This window comes from Rattus rattus, chromosome 6 (assembly GCF_011064425.1).
Source record: "Rattus rattus isolate New Zealand chromosome 6, Rrattus_CSIRO_v1, whole genome shotgun sequence".
Lineage (NCBI taxonomy): Eukaryota > Metazoa > Chordata > Mammalia > Rodentia > Muridae > Rattus > Rattus rattus.
The window spans coordinates 26,358,627-26,372,447 of NC_046159.1; the positions used below are offsets into that span (position 1 = coordinate 26,358,627).

General features: G+C 38.3%; 1 protein-coding gene across 1 annotated transcript in view; it reads right to left on the minus strand.

The window, feature by feature from the left end:
* Positions 1–13,821, minus strand: part of Kdm5a (lysine demethylase 5A) — a 76,770-nt gene that overhangs the window by 43,989 nt on the left and 18,960 nt on the right. Inside the window, exons 5-11 of the mRNA XM_032905777.1 lie at positions 11,900–12,034; positions 10,924–11,029; positions 9,190–9,281; positions 7,251–7,409; positions 3,986–4,105; positions 3,314–3,472; positions 1,999–2,180 (exon numbers count right to left, since the gene is read on the minus strand). Of these exons, the coding sequence (XP_032761668.1) occupies positions 1,999–2,180; positions 3,314–3,472; positions 3,986–4,105; positions 7,251–7,409; positions 9,190–9,281; positions 10,924–11,029; positions 11,900–12,034 (953 nt within the window). The remainder of the gene's footprint in view (positions 1–1,998; positions 2,181–3,313; positions 3,473–3,985; positions 4,106–7,250; positions 7,410–9,189; positions 9,282–10,923; positions 11,030–11,899; positions 12,035–13,821) is intronic.

Here is a 13,821-nt window from a genome sequence, read left to right on the forward strand (position 1 = left end):
TCCGTATACAGCTCTAAATAAAATACAAAAAAAAAAAAAAGATATAAATAAAAAAAAAAAAGTAAGAAAAAAGGCAGCCAGGTATTAATATAAGGTAAGGAACTGACTAAGTGAATGAAATCTTTTAAGTGAGAGACAAAAAATAAAAAAATAAAAAAAATCAGTAAATCAATTTATTGAATTTATTGCATATATACCCTAGGCATTTTAGAGGAAATGTTACAGAAATGAAAAACTGTTTTAAGTTTCAAATACCAAATCAAATCGTTCAGCTATGAAGCATAAATATCCCATTTTACCTGTCGAGATATTTCAACAGTGGGAGAGGGCTTGGTGGCTATGAGCACCTGCTCCTCTTTCAGAGGACCCAAGTGTAGTTTCTAGCATCCCATGACTGCTCACAAACACCCAAATTCCAGTTCCGGATGGTCTGATGCCCTCTCTTGACCTCCAAAGGCTCATACACACACATACACTCAGACACACACACACATGTATACACGTAAAATAAAATATAAATAATTTAAAGATATGTTTCAAAATTGAGCTAGGTATAGAGCTCAGAACTTCAGTGCTAACACTGAAGAGAGGAACAAGGTCTTTTAATCCCTAAGATATTGTAAGTCATCATTATTTATTTTCTCATATACTACACAAGAAACATTATTAATTTAAAACCTGGGAGCTGGAAAGATAATTCAGTGGTTAAGAAAACTGGCTGCTGGGGTTGGGGATTTAGCTCAGTGGTAGAGCGCTTGCCTAGCGAGCGCAAGGCCCTGGGTTCGGTCCCCAGCTCCGAAAAAAGAAAAAAAAAGAAAACTGGCTGCTGCTCTTTCAAAGTATTTGTATTCATTCCCTGAACTTATGTGGCACCTCAAAACTGTCTGTAACTCTAGTTCCAGAAGATCTGGAACTCTCTTCTGGCCCTTGTAGCACATCACACACGTGGTCCATATACATACATGTAGGCAGAACAGCCACACACATAAAATAAAAAATATCACAAACCAAAATAATCTCCTCTAGGGTCTGGTAGAGTAGGTAGTCTGAGACAAGTCCCCTCCCTGCTCAGATACTATTTTGTTTTTATGTAAAAAATACTTTTGAAGTCAGTTCTCCCTAAACATCAGTTATTATTATTATATCTTAAAAATAGAGACCAGGCCTAATGTGGGGATACATGCCTACAATCCTAGCACTCTGGAAGTAGTAGAGTCAGAAGATCCAGCAGCTCAAGGTGAGCTACACACAAGTTTGAGGCTAGACAGTCTCAAAATAAAATAAAAATTAAACAATGGCCAAAAAGAAAAAAAATCAGAGCTGAGGGTATAACTCATTGGTAGTTCAAGTACTTGGCATATATGAGTGTAGAGAGAATATTTTGTCAATTAAAAAGCCTATGGTGGGACTGGAGAGATGGCTTAGTGATTAAGAGCACTGACTGTTCTTCCCAAGGTCCTGAGTTCAATTCCCAGAAACCACATGGTGACTCACAACCATCTGTAATGAGATCTGATGCCCTCTTCTGGTGTGTCTGAGGAGAACGACAGTGTACACACATACATAAAATAAATAAATAAATCTTAAAAAAAAAAAAAAAAAAAAGCCTATGGCTTATGGCTTAGGCAGGAAATGGAAGGTGGGACATCCAGAAGAAAGAATTCTGGGATAGAGCCAGATGCAGGAAGATCTACCCAGCAAATATGGGAAGACATACACACAGGTAACCAGATATGGCAGAATGTGGGTTAAAATGGTCGAGTTATTTAAGTTATATTCTAGTCAGAGAAGAGCCTAGGTATATGACTAAGGTATTTATAATAAATGTGTTTTGAGTCTGAGTCTTATTTCTGTGAGCACAGGACTGGGAGATAGAACCAGGCCTAATTTCAACATGAGTCCCTGGATTTAATTCCTAATACCACTCCCTGCCCCTCAAACCCCGACAAAAAAGGCCAAAGTCACTAAGTATATGTGCTGTAACAAGATTGGACATACCAATGCAAGTAGTTAATTGAATAACTCCAGTGATCTTCAATATGCCAGCAAAAAGAAGAAAAGCACATCCCCACATAGAGCCACGGCACCTTCATACCAGAAATGTCCACATTAATATGTGCAAGAACAGACTGCTCCAGAACAGGCATGTTATTCAAATTCCAACCAGAAAGTGCATACTCCTAGAAAAGAAAAAAAAAAAGTTAAACAAACAAAAAGAAATCAGAGTTTACAAGTACTAAACGAAAAGTCTTTTTTAAAAAAGATTTATTTTATTTATATGAGTACACTGTCGTTTTCCTCAGACACACCAGAAGAGGGCAGCAGATCTCACTACAGATGGTTGGGAGCCACCATGTAGTTGCTAGGAATTGAACTCAGGACCTCTGGAAGAGCAGTCAGTGCTCTTAACCACTGAGCCATCCCTCCAGATCCTAAACAAAAATCTTAAAAGAGTTTTATAACCCACAGCTAATCTACATCCCTACAACTAATCTAAATAAATATTTGGTATCTAAATATCTAAACTTTTCTAGGTTCTACTGACATTTCTCTTTATTTCAGGTACTTAGGTACACACACACACCCCTTCAGAGGTCAGAGAACATGTTGGATCTTTGGAACAAGTATTCTTAAGCACTGAGCCATCTCTCCAGCCCATTTTTAGATTGTGGAACAGAAAGAGATAGGCAAAAACTCTAAACTAGGGCCAGTGAGATGGGTGGGTGAGTAAAGGTACCTGCTGCTAAACCTGACTTCAGTCAGAGCCTTGAGAAACTCTACAGAACGAGAGAACTGACTCTCATAAATTGTCCTTTGACTACCCCAAACAATCCTATAGCATGTGACACACAGAGACAAAACAAAATTAGGGTTGTTGTTCCTGGAACTTAATGTGTATATCAGGCTGACCTCAGGAAGATCTGCCTGACTCTGGCTCCCAATTATAATAAATTTTTAAAAAACAACGTTCAAACAGGATTTTTAACTAAACTAACTTTAAAATTTAGAGATAAAGTAATTCGTAAAGCTATTCTGAATATGCTTTGTTTATGACAGTCTCGGTATGCAGCTCAAGCTGAACTACTCATAAATCTTATACCTTAGTTTCCAAAGCACTGGGATTATACTCATGTACACTCATGGTCAGTTCAAAAATCACGGTTTATAAAATTAACGTTTACTTATATTGTCTAAATTCTATGTATTTCCTATTTGACACTGGCAAGGTCCCTTAGGAATAGAGAAAAGAAAGTTTTCTATGAAAATGCAACATCAGCTTCAGAGTAACAAGTTTACATAACAGTATCCACACCTCCTCTTCTGGTAACATCTTTCTCTGACCATCCTTTATAGGAAATCCACTTCCAAAATCTTTTGAAGAGATATCAGCTCCATACTCTACAATGACGTCTTCTTCAATACTACTTACTAGCCGCCAGAACTCCTTTTCTACTAGCTCTGTAGGAACCATCTATAATAAAACCAAAGATGATATTAACTCATTGTAACTATAATCCTCTAAAACATAATATACAGACCATGTGAACAAAAACATGATAAAAACAAAAAAAATCACCCCATTTCCCAGAGCAGAATTCACTCGTATTATCTCTCCACTGAGAACAGGGAAAAGCTAAAGATAACTAAAATTTAAATATTAAAATGCTTTTCATATGAGCTGTAGTGGTGCATACCTTTGATCCCAGTACCAGGAGGCAGAGGATCTCTGAGTTCCAGGCTAGCCTGGTCTATAGATTTAAGTTCCAGGCCAGCCAATGCGACACAGCGAGACTACATTTCATAAACAACAACAAAAAAACCAAACAAAACAAAATAAAAATGAAATTAACAAAACAGATTATTGGTCCCTAATGTTAAAATTTGGTAGTCTCTAACCTTTTTCATATTGTTTCAGATTTCTACAAAACTTGACAGGAAACATTCTTTGCTTCTCTCTAAGCCAACCTAAATGATAGCTACTCACATGCACTGGCATATTGAAATAATCAGACTTAAAATTATCTGCCATCTCTCCGAAGCTTTGAAGTGTATATTCTCTTATAGCTTGCTCAAATCCAAAGGCTTCTCGAGGTTTGTTACATTCCTGTGGGGGGAAAAGATGCCTGAGGTAACCTCACTGAAATTGAAAACGCAAGCATCAAATCTGGCAAAATAACAAGAGATATGGATGGTAACAGTGGAATAAGCTCTCAGACCCTAAGGTTGATATCCAGACATACAGCAAATAAATGTCAAATATAGCTTTTCTTGATCATTCCTTTAGCTGAAACAAATCTAATCACTCTTACACAGCAAAACAAGTACTAGTTATTTGCAAGAGATTAGATACTTCAAACTAGAATCTCAACTGAATGTTCACTCTTCTGGGGTAATGTTCTGCTACCAAAACAAGCCTGCAAAGGAAGACTAACTAGGAAGCAAACACAAGGATGTTAACATTCTTAGCATTCATCAAGTAAATAAATAAATATTCACAGAGGAAAGAAAGGTTTGTGTTATAGGACATCCACTGAACTGTTAGGCTAGGAGAATGGTTTCTTCACACTACCAGTCACCAGAAACTCAAATATCTCTAAGTCTTTTAACAAGTAGTAATTAAAAGGGCATAAAATCCTCTGATTGCACCTGGACATCCCAAACATTCCTTTTCTTCAGAGATCTATCATGACATTTTGTTAAAATAAATAAAAAGATAAGGCATTTGCTAACAGTATTATCTTTCAGTAAGGCAGACATATCTATAATTGCAGCACTCAGGTACGAGGAGCAAAAGGATCTAAGTTCCTTGTCAGCCACAGCTACCTAGAAGATCTTACCAAGGAAAAAGCAAAAAGAGGAGACAGAATAAAGAAGGAAAAAGAAAGATTAAAAATGAAAGTATAAGCGAGTCACATCTGCACAAGCTAACGAACAGCACCTATTTATAATAGGTGAGTGCCTCTCACATTTCAGAGCTTCATGTCTAATCCTCACCTTAACAATCATCCACGGGCTGGAGAGATGGCTCAGCAGTTAAGGGCACTAGCTGTTCTTTGAGAAGACCTGAGTTTATTCCCTAAAACCCACATGGTGGCTCACAATCACTTATAACTCCAGTTCTAGGGGATCTGGGATGGTGTGAATGAGAAGCATTCCCCATACTTACAGGCATTTGAATGCTTGGTCCCCGTTGGTAGACTGGTATTTGGGGAGGCTTACGAAGTGGGAATTCCTGGAGGGAATGTGTCACTGGAGCAGGCTTTGGGAGTTTAATCACTTGTTTTGTTTAGTTCATTCTATTTTCTTGAAACTATGGTTCAATTTGTGAATACTCAGCTTTCTGCTCCTGTAGTCATGCCTGCTGATGCTTTGTTGTGTATCTTTCTGCCATGACAAACTCTTATCTATCAGGAATTGTAAGCCTAAGCAAACTTTCTTCTACAAACTCCCTTTGTTATAATATTTTATCACAGCAATAGAAAAGTAACTAATAATGGATGTAATGCCCTCTTCTAGTCTCCACAGGCATCAAGCATACATGTGTTGCAAAGATATAAATGCAGGCAAAACTCCCACACACATGATAAAATCTATAACTTATTTAATTTTTACTCTAGCAATATATAAATAAGACAGCTGAGGGTTACATTGAGTTCAAGGCCAGACTGGGATACGGCATAAGACCTTGTCAAAAAAAGAAAAAATGAAAAAGTCTTGTTTTCAAAATTATGTTCCAAAAAAAAAAAAAATCTATGTACAAAGCTTTGTGAATAAAAAGTTCACAAGATCCTATACATATAGTCACAGAAGCTGAGATTTATTTCAGTAATTTGGGGTTCAATAGTATAATTTCAAGAGATTTTGTATTTCATACCCGTGGTTTGCGGTTTCGTTAACAAATACACAAAGATTTTGGTAATCACTTTGTAAGTATTTGCAAAATCTTAATTTTGAGAATTGGCGGTCTTCTGAAAGTGGTTAGTCTGTCAGAGACTACTTACATGTAATGCTGTTTCAAGTCTAGGGAATAACCACCATCTAAAATATCAACACTTTCAAATAAACCAAGAGCTCTGGTATTTGGTAATTCTTTTCCCCTGAAGACAGGGTTTCTTGGCCATCTTGGTGCCTGTGGAGGCCTGCTGGGAACAGGACTTCTAAAAAAAAGAAAAGGAAGTGGGTCTGGAAGGCTGTGGTGCAAGACCATTTTTGCAGGCTACAAGTAAGGTCTCCAGAACCAAAGACAGCTCATGGTCTTCTTAAAAGTGAAGGCGTTTATGCCCGAGATGAAACTTGAGTTCTACTTAGGCAAGAGATGTGCTTATGTTTACAAAGCAAAAAACAATATGGTGACTCCTAGAGGTAAACCAAACAAAACCAGAGTGTTCTGGGGAAAAGTAACTCCAGCCCATGGAAATAGTGGTATGGTTCTTGCCAAATTCCAAAGCAAACTTCCTTGAAAGGCCACTGGACACAGAATCCGTGTGATACTGTACCCATCCTGGATTTAAACTAAAAGAGAGCCAAAAGAGAGTAAATAAATAAAGGTAGATTGGGGACGGCGCGAGAGGGGAGGCAGAGTTTCTCTGTGTAGCCCTGGCTGTCCTGTTATTCACCATGTAGACCAGGCTGGCCTCAAACTCAGATCTGCCTATCTCTGCTCCCAAGTGCTATGATTAAAGGTGTGCATCAGCACCTCCTGGTGGTCCTTTGTAATTATAAACTTATAAACTCATGAGTATTTTGCTTGCATGTACATCTGTATACCAAGTGTAAGTCTAGTACCCAAGCAGGACAGAAAAGGGTGTAGGATTTTCTGGAATTAGGACTTATAGATGGTGGTGCACTACCATGTGGGTGCTGGAAATCAAACCTGGGTCCTCAAGAAATGTAGCAATTACTGATAAGCATCTCTCTAGGGTAAAATGTTTTTTATATTCTTGCTTAGTTCTCTTCACATTTTATTTTAAACTGTTGCCATTTATATAATGAAATAATTTACGATTTTGAAAGTCTCATAAACCTAAACAATAAAATTATCTAACCAATAGTCAGAGAAGGAAAAAAGTTAAGAAAAGCTGTCTAAAATACAGCTGTTGCACATCTACTCAAAATAGTTCTCTTTAAAGTCCTGGAGATTTTTCAACAACTATAAACAGGAGACTGTGACAAGTTTTAGGAAACATGTTTCTATTACATGCATGTACTACTGTCACTATTTAAATGGATCCATCAGGGGACGTCTGTACCTCAGCAACACATTTAGGACACCTCCAGTCTCCTTTGGGCACATCCGGAAGTGGTGGAAGCAGACAAAATGTATGGTAGCTGTCATCACACCCGTCACACAAAAGCAGTTTATCCTCATTGTTTCCTCGACCACAAAACATGCAAACATAGAGATCGACCTATGAAGATAATAAAAGTAATTATTTTTCTATAGTATAGAGTATTATATTTTTCCCATGAACTACTCCATAAAACAAATAAAACAATGTACACTAAAAATTAAACATAGCTAATGCTAAAGAAATCTATTTCTAACAATTCTCCCCAGAACTTCTATAGGCAAATTAACAAAACTATAAGAAGGTGTCAGACTAAAGAAACAGTATAATCTAGGGAATTGGAAAAGTAAACTTAAACTTCAAAAATAACATTCATTCCACATACAGATACTATACTATAGAATGAATTCTGGAAAACTGCTATTGACTACCCCGCCTCAATGATTTTTAAAAATCCTTGGAGAGGACTAGAGAGATGGCCTAGTTCTCTTCCAAAGGGCCTAGTTTCAATTCCCAGCACTCATGTGACAGCTCACAACTGTCTCTATTTCAGGGAATTTGACACCTCACACAGACATGCATGCAGGCAAAACATCAATGTACATGAAATAAAAATAAATTCATTTAAATTTTCAATCCTTGGGATTTGCTAAGTTTTAGCCCAGGATCCAACCATGCATACCCATCCCAGTACATACCAAAACCTACGGGTGATTAAATCCCTTATATAAAATAAAAAGGCTTAATATTGTCTATCTTCTATGCATACCCATCCCTTAGAGAAAGTCATCTGAAGATTATTTATTATAGTATTATATAACTGCTTTAGAAACTGCCACACTATATTGTTTAATAAATAATGCCAAGGAAAAGGGGTTATTTTATGGTGAGCCTGCTGATGCATACCTGTAACCCCAGCACAAGAGGTTAAGCCAGAATCATCTCATATCGAAGGCTACTTAGGCTTCACTGTAAGTTCTAGGCCAGTGTGGCTTATGTAGCCAGAACCTGTCTCATGTTTTTTTTTTCCTTCTTCTTTTTTTCGGAGCTGGGGACCGAACCCAGGGCCTTGTGCTTGCTAGGCAAGCACTCTACCACTGAGCTAAATCCCCAACCCCCTGTCTCATGTTTTTTAAAAAAGACAGAAGAAAAGAAAAGAGCTCTGCATTGCTCAGTATAAAGGCAATTATTATAATTTTAAAAATATTTATGAATGTTTCTGTTGTTGTTGCTGGTTTTGTTTGTTTTTTCCATACACATGCATAGTGCTCTGAGAAGCCAGAGGCCAGAACAGGGCATCAGATCCCCTGCAACTGGAATTACAGACAGTTAGGAGCTGTCAGGTGTGTGCTTGGTGTGGAACCCAAGAAAGAAGAGTGTCCAGTGCGTTTAACACTGAACACCTCTCCAGCTCCAAAACCAATTTTTTCTTTTAAAGATTTATTCATTTATTATCTATAAGTACACTGTAGCTGTCTTTAGATACACCAGAAGAGGGCATCGGATCTCTTTACAGATGGTTGTGAACCACCATGTGGTTGCTGGGACTTGAACTCATGACCTCTGGAAGAGCAGTCGGGTGCTCTTAACTGCTGAGCCATCTCTCCAGCCCCCAAAACCAATTTTTAATGTTTTTGACCTGTATTTGTTTAAAGCAGTGGAGAGAGAAGCTGAAGACACAGAGGCTAACTGTACAGACTTATACTCACTTCTCTACCTGGTTACCCACAGGCACACGGGGAATGTACATAAGACAAACAAAGGTAATATCACATAAGCTAAAGCTCAACTTGAGACTTTCTACAATGTCTTAATCAAATAAGCTAACTAACACCATGTATCAACACACAGTAAGACAAAAATAAGTCCTTTCCAGCCCGACAAACCCCAAAGCACTTACAAAGTTAACAGAGAGAGTTCCTTTCCGTTGTCTCATCTGCATATTAAATGCATCTGACCTGTTGGTAACTTTTCGTCTTCGGGTGACCTCATCTTGAAAAAAAAGTTATATAATAAAAGTAAACTGATGTTGAGTGCTTATTATGGACCACACATTATTTAAAATGACTTAAATTAGATAAAGTCTCACAACACTTTGAGACAGACTTAGTTACTGTGGCAGTTGAAGATAAAGAACTTAAGGTATAGCAAAATTGGATTAACTTCTTTAAGATCTTATTGACAGTATATTGCAGATTCGGGATTCTAGTCTAGACAAATCTAGAGAGGTAATACCTTCAATGAATGTCTGCATGATATACTTATTACATACTATGTACATGTATGCTATGGAGTGGGGTAGCTTTTAGTCATAGCTTTTTCTTTAAGATTATTGTCAGGCAACACAATGATTGTAAGAATGGCATAAGGTCAGGAATGGCTGTGCACAGAGTTAATCCCAGTACTCAGGAGGCAAAGGCAGGGAGATTTATGTAAGTTTAAGGCCAGACTTGTCTACATAGCAAGTTCTAAGACAGCCCCAGATACACAGTAAGACCCTGTCAAAAAAAAAACAAAAGAAAAGAGCCAGGCATGATAGCTCACATTTGTAATCCTAGGCATGTGAGGCTAAACAAGAGGATTGTCAAAAATAATAAAAGAAACCCACAAAAACAAAACAAAAAAGAGGAAAGTTTTAAAAAACAAAAAATTAGGTCTTAAAATATCTGAAGTACGGGTGGTTATTATTATACTGACTGTATGCTGTTCTTTTTCATTTTGTGTTTCTAGATTGATGTTTATATAGGTAAATATTTTACCACTAAACTACGTCTCTTGCCTTTTATCTTTAATCTATCTTTAATTGCCTAGATTGGCCAGAAACTCACTGTGTAGTCCAGGCCAGTCTCAAACCTATATTCTGTCTCAGCCTACTGGGTAGCTGGAATTATAATAAACTGTATAACCAGGCCTGGACATTCTCAAAGTCTTAAGAGTATAACAATATTATCTGACCCCTTACAATTCAGCCTATAATCCATATTATATTAGTTAGTCATCTCATAAATGCAGAGCACTGTATGACTTGAAATAATTCATTAATTATTACACTCAAATGATGCAGCTTACTTTTGGTTAAAATACATTTTAAATTAACATGCTATATAAAAATAGTGCAACATGATTTTTGCATCAGGAACTCTACTCACAGAAGTTTCTAATATGACGCTAAACCAGGCACTTTAAAGAAACTTTATTTCAATGGTACAACATAGAGGACAAATTATTTAAAAAATTAAAATGATGGTCAGAATTTCAAAAGTTCTAACCTCAGTGTATTTCTCTATTAAAAGTCTGAGAATCTCTTTAACGTAAAAGGAATAACTTTAAGAAGGCTATGTGGCAACCAATAACTTAATTATTAGTGAAGCTAAATTACCCTTTAGACATTAAATGAAGTTTCATGCTGTATATTAGACATGGGGGACAGACAATTCTTCTAAAAGTAAAAAAATACAGTGTAATATTTATTCCTTACACATTACATTTAATACCTCTACCATTAAAAAAAGCTGTCTGCCTACAAACAAGCAAGTTTAGAAATGTTAAGAATTCCCAGCATAGAGTGAAATTCAAATATACTTGAGCCTTTTAACAACCAGATCATTGTACTTCATTTAGTAACAAATTTTACCTTCTTTATCTTTTGCTCCTACTGCCAGGCCTACTACTTTGGGTCCAGCCCCAAAAATCTGAAGTTTCTTCAGTTCTGTATTTCTATTTACTTCTCCAGAGTCTGACTATAAATAAATAAATAAGTAAGTAAAAGGATTAGTGTTGTTCCTCCGAATCACACAATTAGTTTTAAGAGCTAAAACTGGCAGTGGTGGCTTGGGCCTTTAATAGCAGTACTTAGGAGGCAGAGGCAGGCTGATCTCTGAGTTTGAGGCCAGTCTGATCTATAGAGCTAGTTCCAAGACAGTCAGGGTTATATAAACAAACAAACAAAAACAACAAACACAATAAACTACTTCCCCAAATTATTAAGTTCATGAGATCCTGTCTCTTAAAAACCCAAATCCCAGATAAATTCTATTAAAAACAGTCCATGGGAACTAGGCAGTGGTGGCAAATGTCTTTAGTCCCAGCTCAGGAGGCAGAGGCAGGTGTATTTCTTTTTTTTCTTTTTTCTTTTTTTAAGATTTATTCAGTTATTATATATAAGTACACTGTAGCTATCTTCAGACAAACCAGAAGAGGGCATCAGATTTCTTTACAAATGGTTGTGAGCCACCATGTGGTTGCTGGGACTTGAACTCAGGACCTCTGGAAGAGCAGTCGGTGCCCTTAACCGCTGCGCCATCTCTCCAGTCCCGGCAGGTGTATTTCTAACTTAAAGGCCAGCCTGGTTTACACAATGAGTTCCAGTACAGTCAGAAAAATCCTATTTTAGGGAACTGGGGGTGGGGAGTGGGTAAGGTCCACAGGGCTCACCAAGTAAAGGCACTTCCCACAAAGCGTGATAGCCAAAGGTGTGTCCTGGGACTCCATGGTAGGAGGAGAGAACTGACTTCCGAAAATTGTCCTCTGACCTCCACATGCGTACTATGGTGTGTACACAAATACATGCACACTAAATTTTTAAATGGACCATGGACACTGATAGTTACCTGGGATTTAACTCGTCTTGTTCTCTTTGGTGGAATATTCATTCTTGTTCCCCGCTCTGGGGAAGGCTGGATGTCAGTACTGAGAACCTCAGCTTCAACTTTTTCCTTAAGATCTAAATCAGGCATTTGTACACCCTAAAAGAGAAGGACACAAAAGGAGAGAAAATTAACTAATAAAACAAGTTTGACTATGAGGGGAGAATTGGCAAATTCCTGATAACTCCCTAGCACCGTATGAATCCAGATGGTAATCCTGATCTCACACTCATCTATAAGTTCAAAGCAATCCCTGGCAAAGCAAATTCTGCTTTGTCCGTCAGACTATCTTATGCACTCTGTAAGACATCGGAACTGGCCTGGAACTCTCCATAAAACAGAGAATGATTTGGAAGTTCTGCTCCTCTAGAATTACAGGCAGGCACCACCACACCAAGCCCTTAAGGGGATTTGTTTGTATTCTTCAACATGCCCACTAGGATTGCCTTTCATGGGAATTGAAAGCAAACACTAAAATTTATGTGAAAATGCAAACTGTCTTAAAAATTGAAATGAAACCAAATTAGAGAACTTATGAGGTTTCAAAATGTACTATAAAACAATACTGAAGATTGTACAGTAGGGGTTGAAGATGGCTCAGCAGTTAAAGACTATGCATTGCTCTCACAGAGGGCCCAAGTATGGTTCCTAGCACCCACATCAGACAGCTCTGAACTGCCTATGACTCTAGCTCCTGGAGGAGAAAATGCCTGACTGCTGTGGGTACCTGCACTCATTTGCACACACCCACATACAGACAGACACAAACTAGAGACTGGAGAGATGGCCTGGCCATTACACAACCCAAACTAGACATGCATAAACATAAAAGACCTTTAAAAACACAAAGACAGCATAACACTGGTAATAGGGTAGAAAGACAGAGCAGTTCCTCCTATCCGTGGGGCATTTATTTGAAGCTCCCCATTAGATGTCTGAAACTGCACAGTGCTGAATTCTATTATCTTTTCTGTATATTTATAGTTAAACTTCAACTTGCAACAATTTTTTTAAAAAAATCCTGTGTTGAATGTTTTGCCTGTGTACATATTAGTTTCTGGTGTCCTTGAAGGTGAGAACTGACATCAGATACCCATTAACTGGAATTTAAGATGATTGTAAGCTGCCATGTAGGTAGCTAAGAACTGAAGCTGAGTTCTTTGCAAAATATCAAGTCTTTCTGCTGCAAAACCATCATCTCTGTGACCCCAAAACTTCAACTTGTAAATTAGGCACAGTAAGATGCTGACTATAGCTGGATAGGGGTGGTGGCAGAGGCAGGCATATCTCTGAGTTCAACGCCAGCCTGGTTTGCAGAGGAAGTTCCAGGACAGCCAGGACTACACAGAGACACTGTCTCAGAAAAACCAAACAAACAAACAAATATACTGACTATAAAAACAGAACTATACTAGCTGGTGCCCAAACCTCGCTGATCCTAGCCCACAGCTCCCTGTTCCCAAACCCAGTGGGAGAGAGAGCTCATCTCCCAGACGTGTGGGCAATCCTGAGACTGAGGGCAGAAGAGACTGCCACTTCTGCCCACCTTTGCCCACACCCCTGGGCCAAGAGGAAACTGTGTAGGGCCTCTGGGAACAGGAAGATAGGGGCACTCAAGCTGCAGGAGCCCTAAGGTCTAGACTGTGCCCAGATCTGAACAGACCCGGTCAAACAGCTCCCTCCACCCAAATCCTGTGGGAGGGAGAGCTAGACCTTCAAGGGGGGCAGACACAACTGGGAAGCCAGAGCAGACTACTCTCTGCCCACATTTCTTTTTTTTTTTTTTTTGGGTTCTTTTTTTTTTCCGGAGCTGGGGATCGAACCCAGGGCCTTGCGCTTCCTAGGCAAGCGCTCTAACCACTGAGCTAAATCCCCAACCCCTCTGC